Source organism: Diabrotica virgifera, chromosome 3 (genome assembly GCF_917563875.1).
Source record: "Diabrotica virgifera virgifera chromosome 3, PGI_DIABVI_V3a".
In the NCBI taxonomy this organism is placed as follows: Eukaryota; Metazoa; Arthropoda; class Insecta; order Coleoptera; family Chrysomelidae; genus Diabrotica; species Diabrotica virgifera.
The window spans coordinates 146,085,175-146,110,846 of NC_065445.1; the positions used below are offsets into that span (position 1 = coordinate 146,085,175).

The 25,672-nt window shown below is 33.2% G+C and overlaps 1 protein-coding gene and 2 long non-coding RNA genes across 4 annotated transcripts in view; 2 read left to right on the forward strand and 1 right to left on the reverse strand.

Annotated features, from left to right (window-relative positions):
- The first annotated feature begins 474 nt into the window (after positions 1–474).
- On the forward strand, positions 475–12,396 carry LOC126882093 (uncharacterized). The gene is made up of 2 exons (XR_007697131.1): positions 475–1,103; positions 2,525–12,396. It is a non-coding gene; the product is annotated as an uncharacterized LOC126882093 (long non-coding RNA).
- LOC126882092 (uncharacterized) lies at positions 12,383–14,019 on the reverse strand. Its single transcript, XR_007697130.1, has 2 exons — positions 13,598–14,019; positions 12,383–12,665 (listed from the first exon to the last, which is right to left on the reverse strand). It is a non-coding gene; the product is annotated as an uncharacterized LOC126882092 (long non-coding RNA).
- A 174-nt stretch (positions 14,020–14,193) lies between these two features.
- LOC114339637 (sex-lethal homolog) overlaps positions 14,194–25,672 on the forward strand; it is a 148,570-nt gene continuing 137,091 nt past the window's right edge. The window contains exons 1-3 of one of the 2 annotated variants that reach the window (XM_050646929.1): positions 14,194–14,296; positions 17,503–17,810; positions 20,005–20,205. In XM_050646929.1, coding sequence (XP_050502886.1) covers positions 17,557–17,810; positions 20,005–20,205 — 455 coding nt within the window. In that variant the 5' untranslated portion in view covers positions 14,194–14,296; positions 17,503–17,556. The remainder of the gene's footprint in view (positions 14,297–17,502; positions 17,811–20,004; positions 20,206–25,672) is intronic. The other variant, XM_050646928.1, reaches the window with a different exon arrangement.

Sequence of the window (25,672 nt, forward strand, 5' to 3'; positions counted from 1 at the left end):
AATAGTTGATTAGGTAAAGTTTCATAGTTAACACCAAATTTTCAAGTACCTACCCATTTAAGTACATACACATTTACAAAAACATTGTGAATTTAAAAATGCTTACCTTGATTCGTCTTTTGGAAAACGGAAAAAACTATAGCTGCAATTTGATACCGTGTTTTTACAGTTGATCGCTGCACAGATTGAATTCGAACTTCCTTTCTTTTTGTCCATATCCTTAATTATTATTGCACAATGCACAAAAACAAAATCACCGAACAGAACAACACAAAATCAAAGTAACCCCGAAACAAGCGTGATCTGACAACAACAATCACAAATTGATCGTGTCAGCAGCGGACCTGTGGACCGAAAAAATGGCCGCCGGCCGTGCGCAAACCAGATGCGCGAACTCTTCCCGCCGAGTCGACTGTGCCTTCGGGTTGTTCGGTGCTTCGGGTTGTTCGGTGGTATGACACTATGCATTTTTTTGACATATCAGAAACGATATTAAAAATGATACAAGAAAATGCATCATACAGCCTTTAGAGCAACAAGAGCTGCAATTAATGATGTATAATTTACATGCAATACCACAGGAATACTGTGGCAATGTACCGGCGGATGTAAAAGTATGTACGCCAACAAAAAGAGGAAGAAGAAGAAGTATTTTTATTGGCATTTGTCAATTTGTCACTTGTCACCTGTGTGTCAATCTTTTGATTTTGAAGTTGAAGCATAGAGGTATATATTAACATAGAGTGAGCCTTCACTCCGCCACCACTGACGACAAGATCTCTTGGACTGGTTTGCGGTATCTCTTTCTAGCACAATGTATCGAGAAACATAACATGAAACTAAGTGGGGGTACGGGACGGCAAGTGAAATAAGGAGAATTACCTTCTTCTTTATTTTTATTTATTATGACAAGTGACAAGACAACATAACCCAAATGCAAATAATTTAATCCAGCCCTATTTCTATTTTTGAACAAAATGCTGGAAATTGGAAATATCTTAGTTTATTTTTAGTTCTAGCTTATTTACGGCTAGATTGAAAATCAGAATTTTCTAATATTGGTTCATGATTATCATCAGGGACTTGATTCGGTTCTTAAACAGGTAAATTTTCTGTCTCATCTGATATTGATTTGGTAGTGGAATTCTTTAGTGTATTATTTGGACTTTCATCTTAATCACTATTGTGATTCAATAATTTTAGGTCACTTCTAGGAGCTGAGTACTTCGTTGCAACTGTACTTTTCTTTCCGTTTAGATACTGTATTAAGGCATAATCTGCATTGGCTTCTAAAAGATAATCCTCTTCAACTAAAGGATCAAACTTACTCATTCATACAAATTTTCTTAGTAATACTGTGTCTGAATCTTTCATGAAGAAATAGAATTTCTGCTAGTTGATCTTCATTGATAAGTAAACACATGTTCATGATGTGTACAATTGGTTGCTGTAGACAGTAAACTTCATATAGAGTGCAGAGCATCTGGTATATATAGGGTTACCATACGTCCGGATTTGAAAGACATGTCCGGATATGAGAAATGTCCGGATTTTTTTCTTTACTAAAAAAAATATTAAAAAAAACATATTTAACAAATTACTCGAAAAACTCAAAGATGCAAATTTTATTACGGTTATAGTTCAAACAGAAACGAAATCAAACTGACTCCGGTATGTGTTCGTTATTTTAAGCAAAATGAAGGTGTCAACGTGAAACTTTTATTTTTTGATGAACTTCCGGGTGAAACATCTATCTTTTAGTAGAACATGTTTTAAAATGTATTAAAAAGTACTTTATTGATTCAAAAGTAATTTGCGTTTGTGCTGATAATACCAGCACTAACTTTGGGGGTGTCAAAAGGCAAGGGCAAGGATATGTTTTTTTCCTTGGACTACCCCTGTCCGGATTTGGCTTTAATAAATTATGGTAACCCTAGGTATATAGAACATTTTTCCATTTAGTGATGTCTAAATTACTGGTTTTCAATGCTAGATTCACTGCTTTCCATATAACTCCATTGTATCTTTTAACTTAACCATTTTCTTCAGAATTATATGGTGTTGTTCTACTTGAAGATATTCCTTTAGAGTGTAGGTAATTAATAAATTCTTGATAAGTAGAGCTAGTCCCCCTGTCTGACTGGAAGTATCTTAGCATGGAAATCTTGAAAATTCATAAATTTTTTTTGTTCAGAATCTGTGAGGATACGTGAGAAAAAAGTAACGGGTCTTCCAGATTGACTCAGCATGATAGCAATAGCAAATTCATTCATGTATCTGTTTCAACAATGAGAATTTATTTTTCATTAATTACTGTCCATAGAAGTGCAATATTGTATATCCCAACATATTTATAACTTTTGATTGTAGTGACATTTATTTTGATTTAAAGTTAACCCATATTTTTTAACGGCATTTAAAAACTTCTGTAAATTCAAATCATAGCTATCTTGATCCTCACCACTAACTGTTACGTCATCTAAATAAGCGTAAACCCCTTGTAGATTTTCTTTTTTATTGATAGAATCAATGGCTCTCTGAAAATATGATACTCCATTGGTCACCCCAAGAGGAATACAACAAAATTGGTAAAGGCATCCACTTTCCTCAAAAGCTGTAAATGGTTTGTCAAATTCATGAATTGGTATTTGATGATACGCGTTTTTTAAATCAACTACCATCTGACGTTTATGATTTTCGTTTTTGAAAAAAATGATGTATCACAGACTTAAAATGCGTTTATCTCAAACACAGTTAAATTTAGCGAGATGAATGTAGTATACTTTTTTAAATAAAAATATTAACATAATAAAAATTTTGATTCAAAAAATTGAACGTATTAAATGAGTGCTGAAAGATGTATATAGCTCCGTTTGGAAAATATATCATTTTTGGTGGCGAATTTAGCTTTCTCGTCCCAAAAAACCCCCGCTTACCAAATTTAGTGTTATTATCCCATGCCTGTTAGGAAATATTCAAGAATAAATAAAATAAAAGTTTAACTTTGACACCCTGTATCTCGGTTATTATCAACTTTCGTACTAAGGTAAGTTAGCTTAAATCAAACTATTTTAACCCCAGGAATCTAAGGTTAAGCTATCGCCCATTCTTTACCAAACACCCTGTATATCGTACTAGTGACGTCATCCATTTGGATGTGATGATGTAATCTACTATTTTTTTAAATGGGAATAGGGGTCGAGTGCTAGCTCATTTAAAAGGTTATTCAATTCCATATTCAGTAATATAAACATTAACATGATTAATTATACAGAGTGTCCAAAGAATTTTTTTAAATTAAATTAATTGACACAAAAAGAAGAATGAGCTAGCACACGATCGCTATTCTCATTTAAAAAAATAGTCGATTACGTCATCACGCCCAGATGGATGACATCACTAGTATGTTGTATACAGTAGAACCCCGAAAATCCGAACCAATTGGGGGGACAGCCTGTTCGGATTCTGAAAAGTTCGGATTATCTGAAAGTCAGCCTAACTAGTAATTCAAAGCTCTCCTGCAAAACGTGTAACCTGACTATGAGAAAACCGAAGTAAATTTATGTTTAACCGTTGATTGATAAATACGGAAAGATACGAAACCCTATGCATTATTTTGTTGCCTTTAAAACCTGCCCGTATAGTGGCGCGCCTAGCTTAAATTTGTTGGAACTAGCCTTAGAGGGAAGTGTAAAATTCTCCCTACTCAAGGAACTAGCCAAGAACACGCGGTTATTTCACGTGGCCCGTATTCAAAATTTTAACGCAGCAGTCACTATCATATTAATCTGTATTAATTTTTTTTTGTTTTTGTTTCTGCAAAAATGTTGAAAATATAAATTGACTATAGAGTTTTTTTCACTACTCTTGACCTCACAAGTAAATACTTTTCGAGTTATTTGCGAGTGAATATATTCATTTCTCAAAAAATAGTACGTTTTTAGACGGATTTTCGCAAATAACTAAAAAAGGAAGTATTTCACCAAAAAAACATTCATAGCAAAAATACAGCTTATCAAAAAGTGAAAAAAATGTTTTATATAAATATGACATATTATGAAGTCGTAGACCCAGTAAAAGCAGAGTAATAGCTAATGAAAAGTAGGTTCTTATTATTTGTCAAATTCAAAATTGAATATTTCTACATGAAATAACCAAAAAATTAAGAACTTTTCGGGGAAAACTCATCATAACTTTTTTAAAAAGTTTAAAATAAGCTTGCGCACAAAATAAGCTTTTGCGCACAAAATAAAGTTGATCCTTTTTTTTTGTAAAAAATATCTAAAAATCACCTCCTAATTAGCATCTCAAATGAAATTAATCAGTAGCGCTTCATAAGTTACTTTACGTATGTATGCTTATTATAGAGGATCTGTAAGTTTCATCGGTTCATAGTGCTTATTTTTGAAAGGCTGTAGTTAAAAGGGCTTCAATGAGTCACTAATCACGAGTATATGCAAATTCGGAACAGCCATATCTTAACCAATTTTTGTATTACAGAAAAACAAAATATTCAGAAAACCAAAACCTTTAAACTTTGGGATATTTCGTATCACAAGTTATTTAAAAAAAAGGCATTTTTTTCAAAATAAAAAAAATACTGTAAAACTAAACTTACGATGAAATTTACAGATCGTGTGTATTATAAACAATACATAAGTAAAGTCACTTGTGAAGCGGTAAAAATAATTTGATTTTATTCGTCTTGAGGGGCCAAACGAAAAACACAAACTACTTTTTTTCTTTTTAAATCGTGTGCTGTTGTGATTTATAGCAAATTTATAGCATCTCTTTCGAAATAAAAATTTTATGCAAGTTCCCTTTTAGAGGGTGATTTTCACGCTTTTTTAAAACTATTTTTACAAAAAAGGACCAACTTTATTTTCAGCGTAACGTGCTTACTTTATGCTAGAAACATTTTTAAAAACAAAAACAAAGCTTTTTAAACACTTTAAAAAAGTTGCGATGAGTTAGCAAATTTATAGCATCTCTTTCGAAATAAAAATGTTATCCAAGTTCCCTTTTAGAGGGTGATTTTCACGCTTTTTTAAAACTATCTTTTACAAAAAAGGACCAACTTTATTTTCAGGGTAACGTGCTTACTTTAATGCTAGAAACTTTTTTAAAAACAAAAACAAAGCTTTTTTAAAGAAATGTGCTTTATTTTTTGGTTATTTCACGTTGAAATATTCGATTTGGAATTTGACGAAAAAGAACTTACTTTTTTAGCTACAACTCTGCTTCTACTGAGTATAAAGATTTTATACAGACATTTTTTTTTAATTTTTTATAAAGTATATTTTTATTGAATACCTTTTTCGATAAAATACTTACTAGTTGTGTTATTTGCGTAAAACCGTCTAAAAACGTGTACTTTTTGTTAAAAAACGAACATATTCACTCTCAAATAACTCGAAAAGTATTAGCTTAGTCAAAAAACTGAATGGAATAAAACTTGCTACAATTAATCAGTTTATCCACTTGATAGATACTAGATAGTATTAGACTTATTGATCTTATAGCTACCTAGTCTTATACAAAGTGGATTTAGAAAGTCCACATCTACATTAGACAACCTAGTGGATATTGAATCTGTAATTCATGGGTAATTTGGATGTGATAAATTATGTTTGGCTTATGGCTATCTTTTATTATATTGTATAACGCGTGCCATTTGGGGATTAGATATAAGAATGCTATTAAGTTAGTCAATTCCAGGAAACATAAAATTTATTAGTAATTTCCTATATAGACGAAACTTATTCGAATAGATAACGTCCTTTTAGACTCAAAAATCCAATTAAACGACATTCCTCAATGGTCTACTCATTGCACTTTTCCTTATTGCAATCAATGACATCGCTAAATCACTTAACCCACTAGTCATTTAGAAATTAGAGAATTGGTCAAACACTACTGGCCTAGAATTTTCTCCCACTAAAACGAAAACAATAATCTTCAGTAAAACTCCAAAGAAGCACATTATACTACCAAAAATCTACCTCAAGAATTTCTTCTTCTACTTTTTCTTTTATATAGGCAGTACTGCCTGTTTTTCTTCAACGGTGCCTTTCATTCTGTCCCTAAATTGTCATTCCATCTTTTCCTTGGGCATCCTATACTTCTTCGGCCTAACGGTGACTTGTCCCTGGCTATTCTTATTATCCTTGATTCAGACATCCTGCTTATGTGTTGATTCCACTCATCTTTTCTATTCTTTACCCAGGTATTTATATTGTCTACTCCACATATGCATCTGATTTCCTCACTTCTTACCCTGTCCCGTAGTCCTTTTCCAGCAATCCTTCTTAAAATCTTCATTTTGTTGGTATCCAGACATCTTTGTATTTTGCTTGCATCTGGTCTTGTTTCGGCAGTGTAAGTCATAACTGGTCTAATAACTTCAGTCAAATGACTTATATATTCGGTCCTTTGATTCCACTCTAAGGTATTTGTTTTTCCAAATTGTGTCGTTTAGGCATCCGGCCGTTCTACTGGCTTTAATTATTAGTCTTTAACCTCTTCTTCGATATTATTGTCGGCTGATAGATTAATTCCCAGGTATTTACTTTTATTGTCTAAGTCCAATTGGCATCTTATTGGTTCTTTGGATATTACTAAGCTTTTTGTTTTTGGGCTGATATTTCCATATTCATTTCTTTTGCGCTAATGTTGAATTCGTGCAGTAATCTTTGTAGGTCGTCTTCGCACTCTGCTACTAACACGGTGTCATCAGCGTAACAGAGTATTTTTATCTCTTTATCGCCCATTTTTTACCCTCTTTTTTCTTCACTTGTTTTATCATTGCATCCAGCGTTATGTTTAACAGTAGAGGGCTTAGTGAATCTCCTTGCTTGATTCCTGTGTTTGCTTCTATATGGGTTCTGTTATTATTCCATTGACTTCATTTCTATTTTATTTCGTACATAAAGGTTTTCTATCAGTTTTATAATATCCAGTGGTAAATTTTTGTCATATAGTAGGTGTATCACGTCTTTTAATTGTATTCTATCAAACGCTTTCTCTAGGTATATAAAACAGAAAAACCCTCGCTTGTCATACTCTAATGATTTCTCCGCTATTTGTTTTATCACAAAAACTGCATCGTTATGATCTTCCCCTTCTAAATCCTTGTTGTTCAACCGATATATTTATGCACGCCATTATTTTCTTCATCAGTATTTTTGTTGGGAGTTTCAGTATAGTGCTCCGTAAATTAATCCCTCTATAATTACTGGGGTCTGCCCTATCACTTTTCTTAAAGAACGCTATCATCTAAGTGGTACTCCATTCTTCTGGAATTCTTCCTGTATTTATTATTTTACTTATCAGGATATTCAGTTCTTTGTGAAGTCTCTCTCCTCCGTATTTTAAAAGTTCATTAGCTACTCCATCTTTCCCTGGTGCTTTTCGATTTTTCATCTGTTTTAAGGCGTTCGTTATCTTCCTCTTTAATTTCTGTTTGCTCATCCGATTCTAATCCTGGTTTTCCAGTTCTTCATGATTAGCTGTTTGATACAGGTTTTCTAGGTAAGTTGTCCATGTATTTGTATCAATATGTTTTACTTCTACTATCAATTCCTTCATCTCTGCTGTTTGACCTCTTATCATTTTCCACATTTCCTTTTGCATCCCGTATAAGTCGTGCTCCATCTCTTTTGAAAATGCTTACCAATGTTCTGTTTTCTTCCTTCTTACTATTGAGTTTAACTCAATTTAAACTCTTTTATATTCTTCACATATGTTTGTCTCGTTCTTTTGAATTTGTATTCTAGCTAGATTTTCTTTTTTTTTTGGCATTTTATTTTTATTTCTTCACAGATCCATGGGGTGTTCTCCTTTTCTTTCGTATATGTTTACTTATCTTACGATCTCCAAATGCGTCCGTTGCTGCCATTTTGATATTATCTCTAATCTTCCTCCAAATTTCTTCTATGTCTTCATCTGGTGTTATGTAGTTTTCGTTCAGTACTTTTTGCAGTCTTCTCTGGTATAAATCCCGTGTTGACAAGTCTTGTAGCTGTTTTACCTTTATTCTTGTCTCACATTCAATATGGTTTTTTTCCTGTTTTTTTGTAGATGTATTCTGATTTTTCCAAGTACTAGGTTGTGATCACTTCCGATATTAGCTGCACTTAAACATCTTATGTCTAGTACTTGAGAATGATGGATGTTTCTGTTTGTCAATATATAATCAATATCGGATCTGTGTGCTCTTGTATTTTTGAATGTATATTTTTCTTGATCTTTGTGTCTGAAGAACGTATTGTTTATTCGAAATTCGTTCTGAGAGCAAAAGTTAATAAGTAGTTCCTAAAGAGTTTACAATAAATTATTCATAATTGATTAAATTCTTGGGAATAAAACTGGATAATCGTCTATATTGGTAAGACAATATACACTCACTCCGCTCAACTTAATGAAAAATATCTCTCATAAACAATGGGATGTCGACGTCCAAACTCTTATGACTGTTTACTGAAATTTGGGTTTCAACCTGAGATACAGTCGGAAAAATGAAAGAATACCCATGAACGAACATATAAAACACGCTGTATTTTCCTGTCATCATGTCGCAAAGAAAATTGCCCAGCGCAAGTACATGTAATAATAATTATTACATGTACCTGTGCTGGCCAATTTTTTGTGTGACACGGTGACAGGAAAATACAGCGTGTTTTTTATGTTCGTTCATGGGTATTCTTTCATTTTTTCTACTGTACAATACGCTAAAGTGTTACGTTTGGCTTGTTCTCTTGTATGTAATGAAAGCATGGATAATAAAGGCCAGCTCCACTAACAAACTTGAAGTCTTTGAAATGAGGTGCCTGCACCGAATGCTTAAAATATCATGGACATATTTAGGGACATATTGCGAGGAGAACGATATACTTGTCGGCAACTGGAACTCGAAGGAAATATAGAGGGTAAGAGAGGTCTAGAAAAAGATGTCATGGCTGGTTAATATTCGCCAAATGATATTAATGAAATTACTCTTAATAGAATAATGTAATCGTGACTATCTAATATCTCACCTGACAATACAATGCACGGTGGACGTCTACGCAGAAATACACGGCGCCTTTAAGAAGTAAAGTTAATAATAAATAATTCAATAATTATACTTAGTCACTATTTTCCCCCTAACTCGGAAAATATCAACGGCACGAAAAAACTTGGAAGAAATTGTTGGAAATCGCGATTGCAACCATTCATGAGTCCTTACCATTTTTCTCTCGAAGAGTTTAAAGTGGCCGAGCGGGTTACTAAGTCAATTTCATTTAAGTAAATACGTTTGCAATATCTCCAAACAAAATATACAATTATCAGAAGAGACTGTAATTAACGAAAATAACTACCTATTTTTTTATCGAGATTATGAGGCAAATAAGAAATGTACAATATCTAAAATCACCGAGTGAGTATTTTTCTCGTTAAATAAATTTTTTATTAAATAAATTATATTATTATACATATATATTATATAAAATTATTAAATAAACTTTAGAATATTTAATGATTTGTTTCAAGAATTCAAATTAGAAGACAAATTACAACTACAAAATTATTCTTGCTAATTTAAAAACGAGTTTAGAAAGTAATACATAGGTACACTCCAATAATTATTTTAAAGATTGCCATTGTTATCGTTGAATGAGAACTCAAATTTAAATGCATCAAAAGAATTAAATAATTTTTATTTTAATCCGATCGACCCGACCGACCCCAAATTCCGATAACCAAAGCTACCTGAATACGTCTCATCGTTGTCTCAGGTAAATTCAATCTCGCACCTAGAAAGCTGCTAACGCCATCTATTTCTAAAACCACTGGTGTCGTACATAAACGCTCATTTAGTTTCGTATCTTCCAGTATATTTATCAGTCAACGGTTTAACCTTTATAAGAGATGTTCAGCAGACATCAAGAAATCATTACTTTTCTATTCACCCATTATTACCCAAATGTATACCTCATTTTAACTACAATTATAACAAAGTACATTCCTCATTAATAACCCGGCTAAAACTTACCCATGGACTTTTTCCAGAGCATCTACATAGGATTGGAATCTATGAAACTCCCTTCTGTTCCTGTAACCATGAGTCCATCGGGGATCTGAACATGTATTCTTTGATTGTCTTAATCATAGGGATCAGACTCAAAACTTATATTTAGGTTTAATTAACCTTAACATTAGCCTTCCAATTAGCATCAGCAATGTTTTATCTTATTCTGACAAATCTATATTTAATATCTTAATCAAGTTTATAAATGATTCTAAGATAAAAATTTAAACATATCTATAACAAAATTCTGTGGCAAAAAGACTCTTTGTCTAATGCCATCTCTTTGGCGCGCGCGCGCTCCCACACACACACACACACACACACACACACACACACACACACACAAACACAAACACAAACACAAACACAAACACACACACACACACACACACACACACACAAACACACAAACACACACACACACACACACACACACACACACACACACACACACACACACACACACACACACACACACACACACACACACACACACACAAACACACACACAAACACACACACACACACAACCTTTATAATCATTACATATAAAGTACCTACGTATTTATTTTTAAGAAATTTTAAATGTCAAAGTCCTACTAATCCAATATTGTTCAATTTTCTGGTTATACTCTATATAATAAACATGTATTTAAGTTTTTGTCTTAAATTTTTAAAAAAAATTTCACTTTCCGTTAGTTTGGATTTGCGGGGTTCTACTGTATGTCAAAAATATATATGGGGGGGGGGGGGTCAAAATATAGTGAATAACCCTGTACATCAAGAAATTTACTACCAACGTCTCTGTTACTGAATATATCACTAAGTACAGGGCAACCTATTTAAAACTTAAAGAATCAGCTAAAAAATTATACTATCAAAATCATCTGAGAAGCTTTAAAAGTGTTGCAAAAGAAATTTGGTCCATAATAAACAATCTTCGAAATCAAACTCACACAGCTCAAACATTTTCCCTTCCAGACCATGAATACTTTATTAATGTGAGTAAAATTATAACATCAACTATTTTGTCACAAGAGATCAATTTTGTTAAGATCCGATTTCCTATCTCCCTAATTCAAGAAAGGTCTCAAATTCATTATTTATAAGACTAGTTGATTAATCTGAACTGATCCAAACAATCAATAGTATCAAAAGCAAATCTTCCTGTAGTACTGATGGACTATCCATAAAAATTGTCATAAAAATCTCCCAGAAAATGTGTTGGGAGTCCTCATCCCACTAACGACTCTTTTAAGGGGCTATCCTAGTGTAAAAGAACGAAATTCACATACTTTTTTTGGGAATATCTAAAATAAAAAGTACTGTACCAATTGTTTTGAAAATTTGCATGACCATTTATTATAAAAAGAAGTACAAGTAAAACAATTTTCATAAAAAAAAATAATGAAAATTTAACGATTTATGCCCTATCTACTGGCACAGTGAAAATAAAAAACATGGCTCCACTGCTGCAGTGATTGGGACTAATAGAGATCCTGAATTATAAAATTGCAAAGTGATTATTGAAATATAAGTTATTTCCTATGTCCTATACCATCAATTAGGATTTTTGGAAAAATGACAGTGTTGAAATTTTTTTTAAATTAGCTAGAACATTTTCAGTTTCAAAAACCGCCAAATTGACATTTTTTATCCGATTAAAAAATCCCTATTTGATGGTATAGAAAATAACCTATATTTCAATAATAACTTTGATATTTTATGTTTCAGGATCTCTTTTAGTCCCAATCACTGCAGCAGTGGAGCTATGTTTTTATTTTCACTGTGCCAGTAGATGGCGAATAAATCGTTTAATTTTCAATATTTTTTTATGAAAATTGTTTCACATGTACTTCTTTTTATAACAAATGTTCATGCAAATTTTCAAAATAATTGGTACAGTATTTTTTATTTTAGAAATTCCCAAAAAAGTATATGAATTTCATACTTTTACACTAGGATAGCCCCTTAAGAAAGGTAAATTTCTAGAGCTGCCTAAAGACAGCCATCATTATTCCTCTTCATAAGGGTGGTGAAAAATCTAATGCCTGCAATTACAGACCTATTGCATTACCACTGGTACTCTCAAATAGGACTCATAATACACAAGTATAAAAACTTGTTGCTGGTATGAGCACATTGTGTAAATGTTAGGATTTAAAGAGGATATAAAAACCTTCAATACGATTATGAGTGTTAGTCTCTTTATATCCTAACATTTTTTTGTTATTGTTTTAGTTTATTATTGTTTTTTATGACTCTTTGTAAGTTTTGTGTATAAATTGTACAATTTTCCATGACAATAAAGCATTTTTCTATTTTAAGTTGTCTATTTGTTAAACCAAAGCATTGATTATTATTACAAAATATTAATATAATCAATTAAATAATAATATTAATCTCACAAACAACGTAGGAAGTATAGTTAAAAAGAATAAACATAGTAATCCACAATGAAATAAATCTGCACATAGCTATAGCCCAAAGTAACTTCTGTTGTTTATCCAAATCTTCAATAGTCAAAAACATTTGTGTAAAGTTAGGTTCCAGCAGTTTCTCCTTTTCCTACATTTAAAATAGCTGGTGTTTATTCCTAAAAACAACAAATACATAAATAAAAACTCTAAATTGTATACCATAAAAAAATCATACAAATATGACAAAATATCACATGAGTATTTTAACATTATTTAAGGACAATTGCCATAATAAGCCACAACAAAAATGTATTAAGCGAAAAAGCTATAGAGCTGAAACAGGAAGTTGCTATGTTTGGTCTATATATTAATGAAAGTAAAAAAAATACCTATATGGAGTGCACAAAGTCGAATCCACATGAGAATCTGAAGGTAGACAACCATACCTACGAATATGCCTCCACTTTTCCCTACCTAGACTTAATAATAAAAAATGACAACAACACCTGTCAAGAAACACTTTTCCCTACCTAGACTTAATAATAAAAAATGACAACAACACCTGTCAAGAAATATAACAACGGATTCTTATCGGTAATAAGAAGTGTTTTTATGCATACAAAGACTTAATGAAAAGTAAGTTACTGTTACTGAATCGTGAGTATAAGCTTAGAATCTACAAAACAGTAATTACACCAGTGGTCACATATGGATGTGAAATGTGGACCATCTCAACCACTAATGAAATTCGACTAAAAATATTTGAGCGTAAAATACTAAGGAACATATTTGGACCAACACATTGTAGAGATGGTTCATGGAGAATTAAAATGAACCACAAGCTGAATCAACTAATGCAGAGCGCAGATATTGTTAGATTTGTAAAGTCTAAAGAAGATTTAAGGACAGTTTAGGCAGGCTATATGCATTAAGGCATTATTAAGCTTTGCATTTAACCATATTGTAATACACTATATCTTACATGATCAAGCATGATTTTCTTTACATAACCCTTGTTCTAAACTAGAACCGAATTGGTAAGTACATGTATATTATTATTGTAGACATTTCAAAAACTTATTACTTAGTTGAATTACTTTAAACTTACCACTTATAAAATGTTTACTGTATACTCTCATATTTTAATTTGAGGTCTGTTCTCCTTATTGCTTTTATCCAATGTTCCTGCCTTTGTTTGGATAAAATTCATTTAAATGTATTGCATGTGGGAAATGTATAGCCTTGGGAACAGTAAAAAGTGAGGATTTTATCCCTGTCTGTCCTATTCCCGCAATTTACAGGATTCACAAGAAAGCCCTTGCTACAAGTCGGTCAAACACAAGGAAAGGTGTTTTTTCTTTTTTAAACAAATTGACACAAACTGATAATTACTATGGGATAATTCAGTTCTGTAGGCGATAAACAACTTTATATTTAATTTACTATCACAATTTCGCTGCACAATTAACAATCAAAAACAAAACCAAACAGAATATTTGTCTAAAAACATCTACAAATTACAAATAAATGTAAACAGTGACTAAAATAAAATAAAAATAACACGAAAGACATCAGCTAACTTCATACTTCTCCTAACTTAAAAATGACGTTTATCATACTGTCGCAGCTTTACTATGTGTAAGAGTGAAGTAGCACTAATCCAAAGAAAAAAGATGGTGTCGTCACTTCGCTCCGAATGACACTCTCTCTATGTCAATATATACCTCTATGAGTTGAAGATTATTTGATTTGGGTTTTTGGTTTTTATCCAGTTTGTTTTAGTTTGTTAGTTTGATTTTATAAAAAGGTATGTCAATTTTGATATTTGCATTCTGAAAAATAAATTGCAGAATAGTTACATGCATAGTCTCACTTTATACCCTTGGTTTAAACAAAGTACTCATTTTATTCAGGCTGTGTTGACCTGAGGCTAATAATTAAATTACTCCCAAATCCCCGTACCTATTTATAACATGTTTTATACATGTGCTAAATATTTACATAATTCATAGCACAGTGTCTTAATATTTGGTGTCATAGTGTCTTTAGTATTTGGACTGGATAGCTGGGGTGGTAGGATGACTGATTTCCAGGCAGGAGGTCGGGGATTGAATCCCAGCACTGGAGAGAACATCTACACCTTTTTAAAAATGTCTAGTGGCCCCAGCCTGAATAAAATTAATACCTTGAGTAAAACCAGGGTTAATAATATAGCCTGTTGAAGCAAAGCACGGATCCTGTTACCTTGCTTGTATAGCGTAGGTCCTAGAGATAGTAGAGTACCCTGTTATAATCCCAAAGCCACATAAGCTGTATAACAGGAAGACATTATCTCTTAATATTTTTTGCAAGTTAATCAAACACACTCATATGTATATCATAATTGGTCCAATTTTTTAATGGCGACCAATGAATCGATTCAATATATTTATCAACTAAATTTTTGTTTATAAAAATTAATTATTATTATTTTTTAATGTATTGTAATCTTTATTTTTATACAAAAACTGTGATAGAGCCATATGCTAAATAAATAAATAAAATATGTATATCAGAAATGCAATGATTAATAATGTTAAATTTAGAATTTGGGAAACAATTTAGATTGCCAGCTATTATAGGTTACCTTGCTTAGTTTAATAAAAACTTCACTTTTATTGTAATAATGTAATATTACATGATTTTAAACTGAATTTCTGCATACCCTAACCTACATATAAAAACTATCTTTACATATTTTTGATTTCGAGAACATTTAGTTAATTACACATAAATTTTTCACATATATGTTAGGTTAGGGTTAGAGTATGCAGAAAAGTCTCTCCTGTAAAATGAAATATGAGGTTTTCATACTAAGCCATTCCCGTATGGGATTCTTTTTAAGAAAAATTGATCCAGCTGATTTCAGTCATGCCCAAAGTAAGCTGCTTGCCAGTTTTGATCTAAAGGTGCTCAGAATCCAAAATATGTAAAGATAGTTTTTATTTTTAGATTAGAGAGTATGCAGAAATTCAGTTTAACCCCCCTTTGCACTCGTATATCGCCGTAGTGACGGCAAGATGCATTTTACCTTTGCACTCGCAGGTCGCCGTATAGGCGGCATACCATGTTTTATAATTACTTACAGCAGGTTTTTCTGTGTGTCATCCCCTAACTCTTTGCACTCCTGTATATTGTGATTACACTCTACTCGGATTAATATTTTATCTTTGTATCTTTCTACTCAGAATTTCTTTTTATATGGGATTTTTTTTTAAATGCGCTAAAATTGTTAAGTAAATACAATTAGTATAAAACAAAATAAACATTTGGAAATTGTGTTTTCACCAAATTTTGAAAAATGTGAAAACATTGAAATATCCACGTCCGTAAACCGTCCGTCTATCGGTCCGCAATATCTCCAGGGGCGGAATACTTTGTGGTGGATAAAGGGGTGGTGGGCAGGGGTGAATATAAAAATTACAAGGGGTTTTTTTGTGACGTTCGTCCTTGTAATTTTTGTATTCACTCCTTTCCACCACCCCTTTGACCCCTACACAGCGTTCCGCCCCTGGAGATTTTGCTTAGTTATGTCATGATCTACTTATTCCCAAATTTTTGTGCATTATCTCGAACACAAACGTAACAAAAAACCTTCGAATTTTTATATTTACCCCCGCCCTCTAACCCTTTATCCCCCACGCAGTGTTTTGCCCCTGAAGATTTTGCATAGTTACGTCATGATCTATTTATTCCCAAATTTTTGATGCACTACCTCGATCGCGAACGTCACAAAGAAACCTTAGAATTTTTATATTTACCCCTGCCTACCACCCCTTTGTCTCCCACTCAGCAGTCCACCCCTGGAGATTTTGCTTAGTTAAGTCATGATCTACTTATTCCCAAATTTTGGTGCACTACCTTGATCACGAAAGTCACAAAAACCCTTATAATTGCTATATTCACCTCCGCCCACCACCCCTTTGTCCCCCACGCAGCCTTCAGCCCCTGGAGATTTTGCTTAGTTCCATCATGATCTACTTATTCCCAAATTTTGGTTCACTATCTCGATCATGAGCGTCACAAAAAAAAATAAAAACCGCGATTTTGACCCCTTATAACTGACCTCATCCCCTACTCTGGTGTCCGCCCCTGGAGATTTTGCATAGATAAGTCATGATCTACTTATTACCAAATCTTGGTGCACTACCTCGATCACAAACGTCACAAGAAACCCCTTATAATTGTTATATTCACCCCTGCTCACCATCCCTTTGTCCCCCACCCAGCTATCTGCCCCTAGAGATTTTGCTTAGTAATGTCATGATCTACTTATTCCCAAATTTTTGTGCACTACCTCGATCACAAACGTCACCAAAAAAGTTAGAATGCTATATATACCCCCGCCTGCCATCTTTTTGTCCCCCACGCAGCGTTCTGCCCCTGGAGATTTTGCTTAATTACGTCATGACCTACTTATTCCCAAATGTTGGTGCACTATCTTTATCATGATTTTGACCCCTTATAACTACCCTCGTCCCCCACTCTGGTTTCCACCCGTAGGTGAAAGTCATGTACACAACTTCAACTATCTCCCTATAGTTTGTCCATATTACTTATCACGAGCAAAATCCGCTCCCAGTTCTTGGACTATAAGTGTATCTACTTCGCAATTTTAACGCATTTTAAAAAAATTCCGAGTAGGCAGATACAAAGATAAAATAATAATCCGAGTAGAGTGTCATCACAATAGAAAATATATACGAGTCCAAAGGGTTAAAAGCTCTCCTGTAAAAAGAGTTATAAGGTTTTCCTACTAAGCCATGCATATGAGGTGTATGTCTGTTCATGCATCACCTTTTATAATGTTTGCCGCAGTTACAGACGAAACTTCAGGGAAAAACAATTTCAGACCACTGCCTATAATCCCTAATATGACATACAGTTACTTATTTAATTTGTTATCATTTCATCAGCAGTATTAAGTTTTTGTTCAACTTGTGATAAAATTATAGTATTAAAAACATTTTGCAGGCCAGAAACAACAGCTAGGAGACAACTTCCAACAATTTGAATGAAAATATTAGGATGGATGCCAACAATGGAGCTGGAGATACTAATGATGGTTCCATAGATAAAACCAAATTAATTATTAATTACATACCACCATATGCCACTGAAGGTGAACTGTCCCAAATATTTTCAACTATTGGAAAACCGGAAGATGTTAAAATTATGAAAGATTTTAAGACTGGTTTTAGTTTGGGATTTGGTTTTGTTAAATATGCCACTGAAGAAGAAGCAGCAAAAGCAATTAAAACTCTAAATGGATATACTATGATGTAATTATATTTGTATCATTTTTATCATATAAATTTCTGTGTACCTAAATACTTATTCACAAACATTACTTTTACATCAAGAGTAAAAATATATTCAAATTAAGAGCATAGGCAAAAAATTTGCTTGCAATGCTTTTTAAATGCATTCATTTTTTTTTAATCCTGAAAAAACTATTTTTGAATTTTTGAAAAATTTAAATGCAGATTGAAAAATTACATTATTACTGAGTGCTGAAAATCCCATAAAATAAACAAAAGGTTTCTTTTGAATAAGATACCTATTTGAAATTGAAAATTAAACTCAATTTTCTCTTTTTTTTTCACCCCTCTAATTTATTCAAATAAATATTATAGACGTTTTCAGGGACTTTTAGCCCTCGGTAATAATGGAATTTTTTATTCTGCAATTAAATTTTTCAAAAATACTAATTAGTTCGAAAAAAATTAATTAATTAAAAAAACTAGTTCTCAGGATTCGAAAAAAATTAATGCACTTAAAAAGAATTGCAAGCAAATTTGGCGCCTACAAACTTAAAGGGAAAGTCCGTAGCTGGCTGTATAACATAGTTATAAAACTGATATAGAAGTAAAAACTTGAATTTGTATGATGGTATAAAATTTATTAAATCTTTTAAAAAGTCATCCAAAATAAAAGACATCAGAACGTTTTCGGTCTAATCAGGTCATCATTAGTGGCATTAAGACTTCAATATTACATGGTTTTTATTAAAAGTTAAATTTGTAAAGTGACACTAGGTCTATGTTAACAAATTATGGTCTGTGTCAGTCAAACTGATAAGTACTACTTTTGTTTGTTCAAGCAGGGAAGCTGTATTGCTCTGTTAAATTTAAATTTTAATCAAAAACCATGTAATATTGATGTCTTAATTACAACTAGTGAGCTAAATATCAATTACTACACAGAATGTCACTGATGATGATCTGATTAGATCGAAAACATTCTGATGTTTTTTATTCCAATTGGATGACTTTTTCACTTTTAATAAATTTTATACCATGATACAAATCGAAGCTTTTACTTCTATGTAAGTTTTAAAAACTCTACAAGCTCTTCCCATTTATGCATGTTTGAAACTGGTAGTTGTGTTGATTTTTGTACTCTTAATATACAAAATTTTCCACCTTACAGGAATTTAAATCAGACACAACTTTGGTATTTCTTCCAATTGACTTATTGTACATCCTCATTTTATTCATGATACCCATTCTAGAATTCTGGAGCCTTGTATCAGCCTGAGCAGGCCCAGTGAGTTAGTACCAAATGTTTTTGGAGTCAATTGGTGGTCTCCAAAAAGTGTTTGCCACTTGAGATCTAGTTCCTCACAGTCATGCAAGATATGGTACTATGCTACAGTCTATATTGTACAGCCACATTGTATGCAGGTGTCCCTTGACTGACGCATCCAATAGGGATGTCTTTCTGTTCTGAACTAATTAGTGCCTATTTCCGAAGTACTTCATCCCTTTTAGGAAACTATCTCATAGCAACAGTAAGCTTTCTTACTGTGCTGGAGTTTCTCATGCAGAACTCTTGAGTCCAGTTACTGAGGCCTTTGATGCTCCTGAAGGATGCCTTTATAAATATGTAATATACCTTTAAATAACCAGGTCACAATGCTTTGTAAGAGACCTTATCGATCAAAATACTAGAATTTTTCGACTTTTAAATAACCATTCTTAATTTCTAAGTTTTGATTCTCTATGATTGAATTAAATTGAATAGTCAAATCTGCTTTCTCCCCCATGCCTCCCATAGCCTTACCACATCCACAGTCCATTTGTTGGTGTACTTGTTAGCACAGTTCACCCACAAGGTCTTTACTCTGAACAATATTTTATTGAACTGTAGTGGTTTCTGACTTCCAATACAAGCCTCATCCAGTGCTCGATCCTATTTTTTGACGATGTTTGCTAGAGTCTATCTAGTTGGGTATTAAGATCTATGTATGAACCATAGGTCATAGTATTCTAATTCTAAGTATATCTCGAGGTCCCATTTTACTCTTCTTGAATACATCTGACGTCGCTATTGACATTCTATACGCAAACATATGTAAAATTCTGCTCATACTTTCATATATTGTTGTGAAAATCTAATTGTAAACGTAATATTTACTGTCTTAAAACAATGTAGTGTAGTATTACACTGACCTAACATATTTTAATCTATTAGGGACAAGAGGTTAAAAGTCGCCTACTCACGCCCACCAGGAAAAGGCACGAAAGATTCAAATCTTTACATTACAAATATTCCAAAAAATATTACTACTGAACAAGAATTAGATAACATATTTAGTAAATTTGGCCAAATTGTACAAAGAACACTGGTAAAAGATAAAATTACTGGAAAAGCAAGAGGAATTGCTTTTGTAAGGTTAGTATTATAGTAGTAGCTGCTCTAGCAATAGATAAGCTATTCTTTTCCATGCATAAGGTTTTTTCTTTTTGTTCAAATATTGTATTTTGTTATTCTTTTTTTTTTCCTTAAATACAACATCTTCATTGGACGATGTTAAATCACTGTCAATTGTTAGTCATTGAACTCTATTAACCCACTCTCACAACATTTAAGAGTGGAAGAGAGGAGACGAATGATAAGATTGCATTGGGGAGTACTACATCAACAGACAGAAATTTGTGCACTTGTCAAGGCAAAGTTTGTGCACAATGGGATTTTTCTCAGAGGACCAAAAAACTTGCAAGTGGGTTTATCTTTGCAATCTCACAAATAGGCGAAGCAATAAAGCGCTAAAATCGGCATTACCTCCGAAAAAAAAAACGACAAGACGGATCTTAACCCATTCATGCCCAGAATTCCCTAGTGATTTTTTTTGTGTAATATTTTAGTCACAGAACTTCTATGGTACCTTAAATATAAAAATGGTAATTAAAACCTTATCAGCATCTAACTGCCAAAATGGCAGCCTGGCAACTCTAGTTGCCACTGGGATCAAGCGGTGTAAATATAAAAATAAACGAAAAAATTAGTATCGATTTATTAAATTCAGTTAATAACATTTAACAACAAAAATTCTATGTGTGAAACACTTTAAAACAGTTGTCAGGGTGTAATGCAATGTCACATTTAATACAAAGATAGGATGTCCGATTGCCACAGACCTTACAACGGCGATACTTGGATGCACCTTTCTGAATAATATGATCAGTGTGGTCTTTTCGGAGTTCTTGAAGTACAGGTGAAAAATTCAAAGACGTTCTGACGCCAGGTATTTTTGGAAGGGTTCCAAATGATTTCAAAAGATAAACTGTGCATTGGCGCCTAAAATTCAACAATGGTATATCATAACCAAGTCGACGATATAAGAGCCAACCGTGTACACATGCGGCATCTACAGCCCATGAAAAAAAAGGCCACCACCATTTCTTTGATCTAACTCGGCAACGGTAAGAAGCCACGAATTGATCCATTATATCAACGCCTCCCATGTTGCTGTTGTACTGTTCAACGGGACCTGGAATATCGATTGTAATCTTTTTTTTTCTGCACGAGAATATCTGCTTGCTTTTTTCATAGGATATACTTTGTCACAATTGGTAACCATTGTGACAACGTTATTATCATTCCAGCGAACGAGCAAAAGATCTCCAGACGATGAAGTAGCCACGTCAACTCTTTCTTTCTTTTTCCACACACTTTTTTCTGGCAGTTTCATTGAGGCATTACAGCGATTTTCACGCAATGTTCCTGTGCCTCCAATTTCTCTGGAACTTAATTCTTGCAACAATGCAACCGACGTAAAAAGATTGTCAAAATAAAGTCTGTGTCCTTTTTTCAATTGCATGTGATCAATTAGACCTATAACAACATCACCACCTTATCCTAGACCAGTTTGAGGAAGGCGAGTGGAAGAGCCACAATACGGTTCAACATGATGGATGTAACCTGAAGGATCGGCAGCTACCCACAGTTTGTACCCAAATCTAATGGGTTTACCCCTTATAAATTGCTTACTTCTATGTCTCCCGTAATACGGAATCATACTCTCATCGACGCTAACAGTGGGACCAGGAGTAATTTGCTTGAATACAGAATTTAGCATATCTAACAAAGGGCGAATTTTGTACATTCGATCAGTACAGTCATTGGACTGATTATCGGCGAGATGAATGAAACTCATGAGTTCGTCAAAACGATTTCGTCTCATTGCATTTGAGACTATTGGTGTATGAACGTCTTCATCTACAGTCCAGTAAAGCCGTCTGCAAGGCAGTGGATGATATCCCGATAAGAGCATAACCCCAACAAACGTTTAAATTTCTGCCGAAGTGGCGTTCAGATTATGAACTAATTTTTGCCCAGCATAAGAGTTTGTTTCGCGAACAATGTGCTCTATTATATCTTGTGTAAAGTAACACCTAAATGCGTCAATCGGGCTTTTAACTGTTTCTTTCAAAATATCCTCTACATTTGGCCGGTATTCGTTGTCGGGTTCAGGAACCATCGAAGAAAATTCAAAAATATTTGATTTCCATGTAGTTGGATTTAGACGTGGTTGTTTGGCAGATTTCGGGCATTTGGAGGTACATGGTTGAGAAATATTATTCTGTCGAGAGATACTTGGTTGGGAAACGTTGTTAGTATCATCTGCAGCTTTAATTTCATGACTGTACTTCACACTTACTTGAGAGCGCAGGATACGAGCTGGAAGATGATTGGTATCGCCCCGGCCACTTCTTCATCCGAGAAATCAGAATCCTTATCTGTATCTGCATCTGGAGGTTCTTCGGGAGGAAAAATCGATATATATTCAGGCATTTCCTTTTCTTCTTCGAGAGCCTCCAGAAGTTCGTGGAAAAGTAACCCCTTGCCATCTCTTCCTCGTACATACCTGAAAATAACAAACGATAATCCATATTCCCAGTGGCAACTCAAGTTGCCATGTACTTTTATATATGTATATTGAAAAAAGTAAATCCCTCACGAATAACAATTATAGTTAAAAATTGCGACAAAAGCTTGCTATTGAAGAAAATAAATCTTTGGTTTGAAAAAACATATATACATATTTGTATACTTACATTGAACTGTCGGCTGCCATGAATATAACTAAACACGTATAACACCACTAAGAAAACTATCGATACAAACTGGTTGAATCATACATGCAAACTGTGGCTTTGCTGAATTTGTTAGCCGATAACCCCCTCAACCTAACTTAAGTGCACTTTGCGAATTACACAGTGGGAGAGGGGCGGGGAAGACATTCATAGGCGTGGCAACTGTAGTTGCCACCGGGCATGAACGGGTTAATAATTCTTTTTGCATTCGATTCGTGAATGCGCCAGGAAACTTTGTGTCCCCTAGCCATGAGATGATATTGAGAAACTGCATACAAAAAATGCATTCTTAAAGTGCATCTCAAACAGACAATAAAAAAAATTCAGAACTCGTCAATTATCGGCGGACATTAGTTCAATTTTGTTACTTGTGGCCTTTTCGGGTAGCTGAAAATAAATATGACGTTGGACGTGATCTCTGGAGTACCTGATGACCAGGGTATCTACTGTTTACCTCGTCTTGTGGAGTTTTCGGCAAATTCATTAAAAAATTAGTCAAAAATCATTACTTAGAGGTTTTTGGGGCTCTGAAAACGAACATGAAGTGATCTCTGGAGTACCTGGGCTCGCTGACAAAGAAGATGACATTGAAAATTATCTCCAGAGTACCTGGTGCCTAGGATACCTACTTTTTACGTCAACTTCTGGAATGTTCGTTATATAATCAGTTAAACCTCTAAACTTGGAAGTTATTGGATTCACCAAAGTAAATTTCTGAATGTTAATGGTCTTCAAGGTATGTAATATAAATTGCAGTTGGTTTGACTGCGAATTCTTTGATTTTGTATTATAAATTTTTTTTATTATATTATCAATTTACAACGTTCTCTGTCTTCCGATACCCGTTCGCCATTCCTCTCTGTCCGCACACTGATCTACTTGCAGACCTCCATGGCTTTGTTTATTCCTGCATGCCAACTTTTCCTCGGTCTACCTCTTCTTCTTCTACCTTGCAGTTTCCAGTTTTGTACTTGTTTTGGGATTCTGTCTTCATGCATTCTTTGTACGTGACCAAACCATCGTAGTTGTATTTCGTTGATTTCGTCATTTATTGTGACCTTCATTATTTCTCGTATCCGTTCATTGGTGACATGTTCTCTTCTTGATCTCCCTGCAGTTCTTCTCCAGAAATCCATTTCGGTGACCACTAACATTCGTTTTGATTTTTCCTTCATAGGCCATACTTCGCAGCTGTATGTTATAATGCTTTTCGCTACGGCGTTATAGACCTTTTTCTTGTTTTGGTTGTTTATCTGCTTGTCCCAGAGTAGTGAGTTTAGGAGCGTAATTGCTTTCCTGCCCTGAGTATTTCGTTCTTTAATGGTTCCGTCCAGTGTTCCATCTTTTGCTCCAGTATATAGTGTATGGTCATTTAGTGGGAGTCCCATGTTCTTGCATTTCCGTTTCCAATTTTTAAGAGCTTGTTCCAGATATATTTGAAAAACATTAAAAAGTGTTGTAGAGATTCAGCATCCTTGTTTGAGCCCTTTATTTGTCAGAAATCCTTCGGTGAGTTTGTTTCCTTGTGTAATTCTCGTGGTTGTGTTGTTATAAAATTTTTTATTATTTTTATGATTTCTATATTTATATTTTTATATTCTCCATTGCCTCCCATAACTTTACCAAAAGTAAACGCTCTTGGTTAAACGCTGTTTTTTACTAAAACCGCTGTTTTATTATAAAAATACCTTAATAAAAATACAGTTAAATGGATGGATACATAGATGTTTATATTTCATTATTTTCTTCTTCTTCCCTTTCCAATGGATTTATTAGACTATCTGTATTATGTGTGTGTGTGTGTCATCGAATTTCCTGACTGTGGACTTAATCCATTAGCCGAACTTATTTTTGCTCTACAGATATTTATCTCACATATTACTATTACAATAAGATTTTGTATTTTAAAGATATACCTAGATTCTATAACAATAAATGGATAATTTAATCTTTAGCTACAATCATACAATATTTCATTTATATACATATATCTATATCATAAATATATTCTAGTATTATTCAATATTATTCTTTATTATGTTTTTTTTTTATTATTATTTTCTTTTTTTTTTTTTTTTTTTTTATTTTTTTTTTTTTATTTTTATATATATTTTTTTTCTTTCTTTTTTTTTCTTTCTTTTTTTTTTCTTTTTTTTTTATTATTATTTTTGTTTGTTTTTTTTTTAATTGTATTATAAGGAATGTCAACAAGGAGTACTTCTGCTCAGGGGTCTTTCAGAGCAATGCACACACACAAGACTAGACCACGGAAAGGTAGGTAGACAAATGGGATAAACACAGGTATTATAGTTTACAATTTTAATTTTATACTAAGTATGTGTTTAATTAGGATCTCATATACACGTTCGTCTAAACTAGATAATATTGTTATTAGATTAAAAGGTCTTGTAATATTGGTTTCTCTATATACTTGATTCATGAAATGATTTATTTCGATTATCTTTAGTCTACAGTTTAGTATCATGTGTTCTGCAGATCCTAACTCACCACACTCACAAAGATTACTATCACTAAGACCTATTTTTAATTTGTGTTCTGGAATTAGACAGTGTCCAAATCTAAGTCTGCATATATATGAAACAACGATTTTTTCGCCGTGATAATGATTAAACCAGGATTTAGCTGGAATATTTAATTGTATGTTTTTATAGAATAGCCCTTTTGTTGAGTTGTTATACCATTGTTGCCAGGTTTTGGTTTTATTGCTAGTAATATTAGCGTAAATATCATTTAATGTTAAT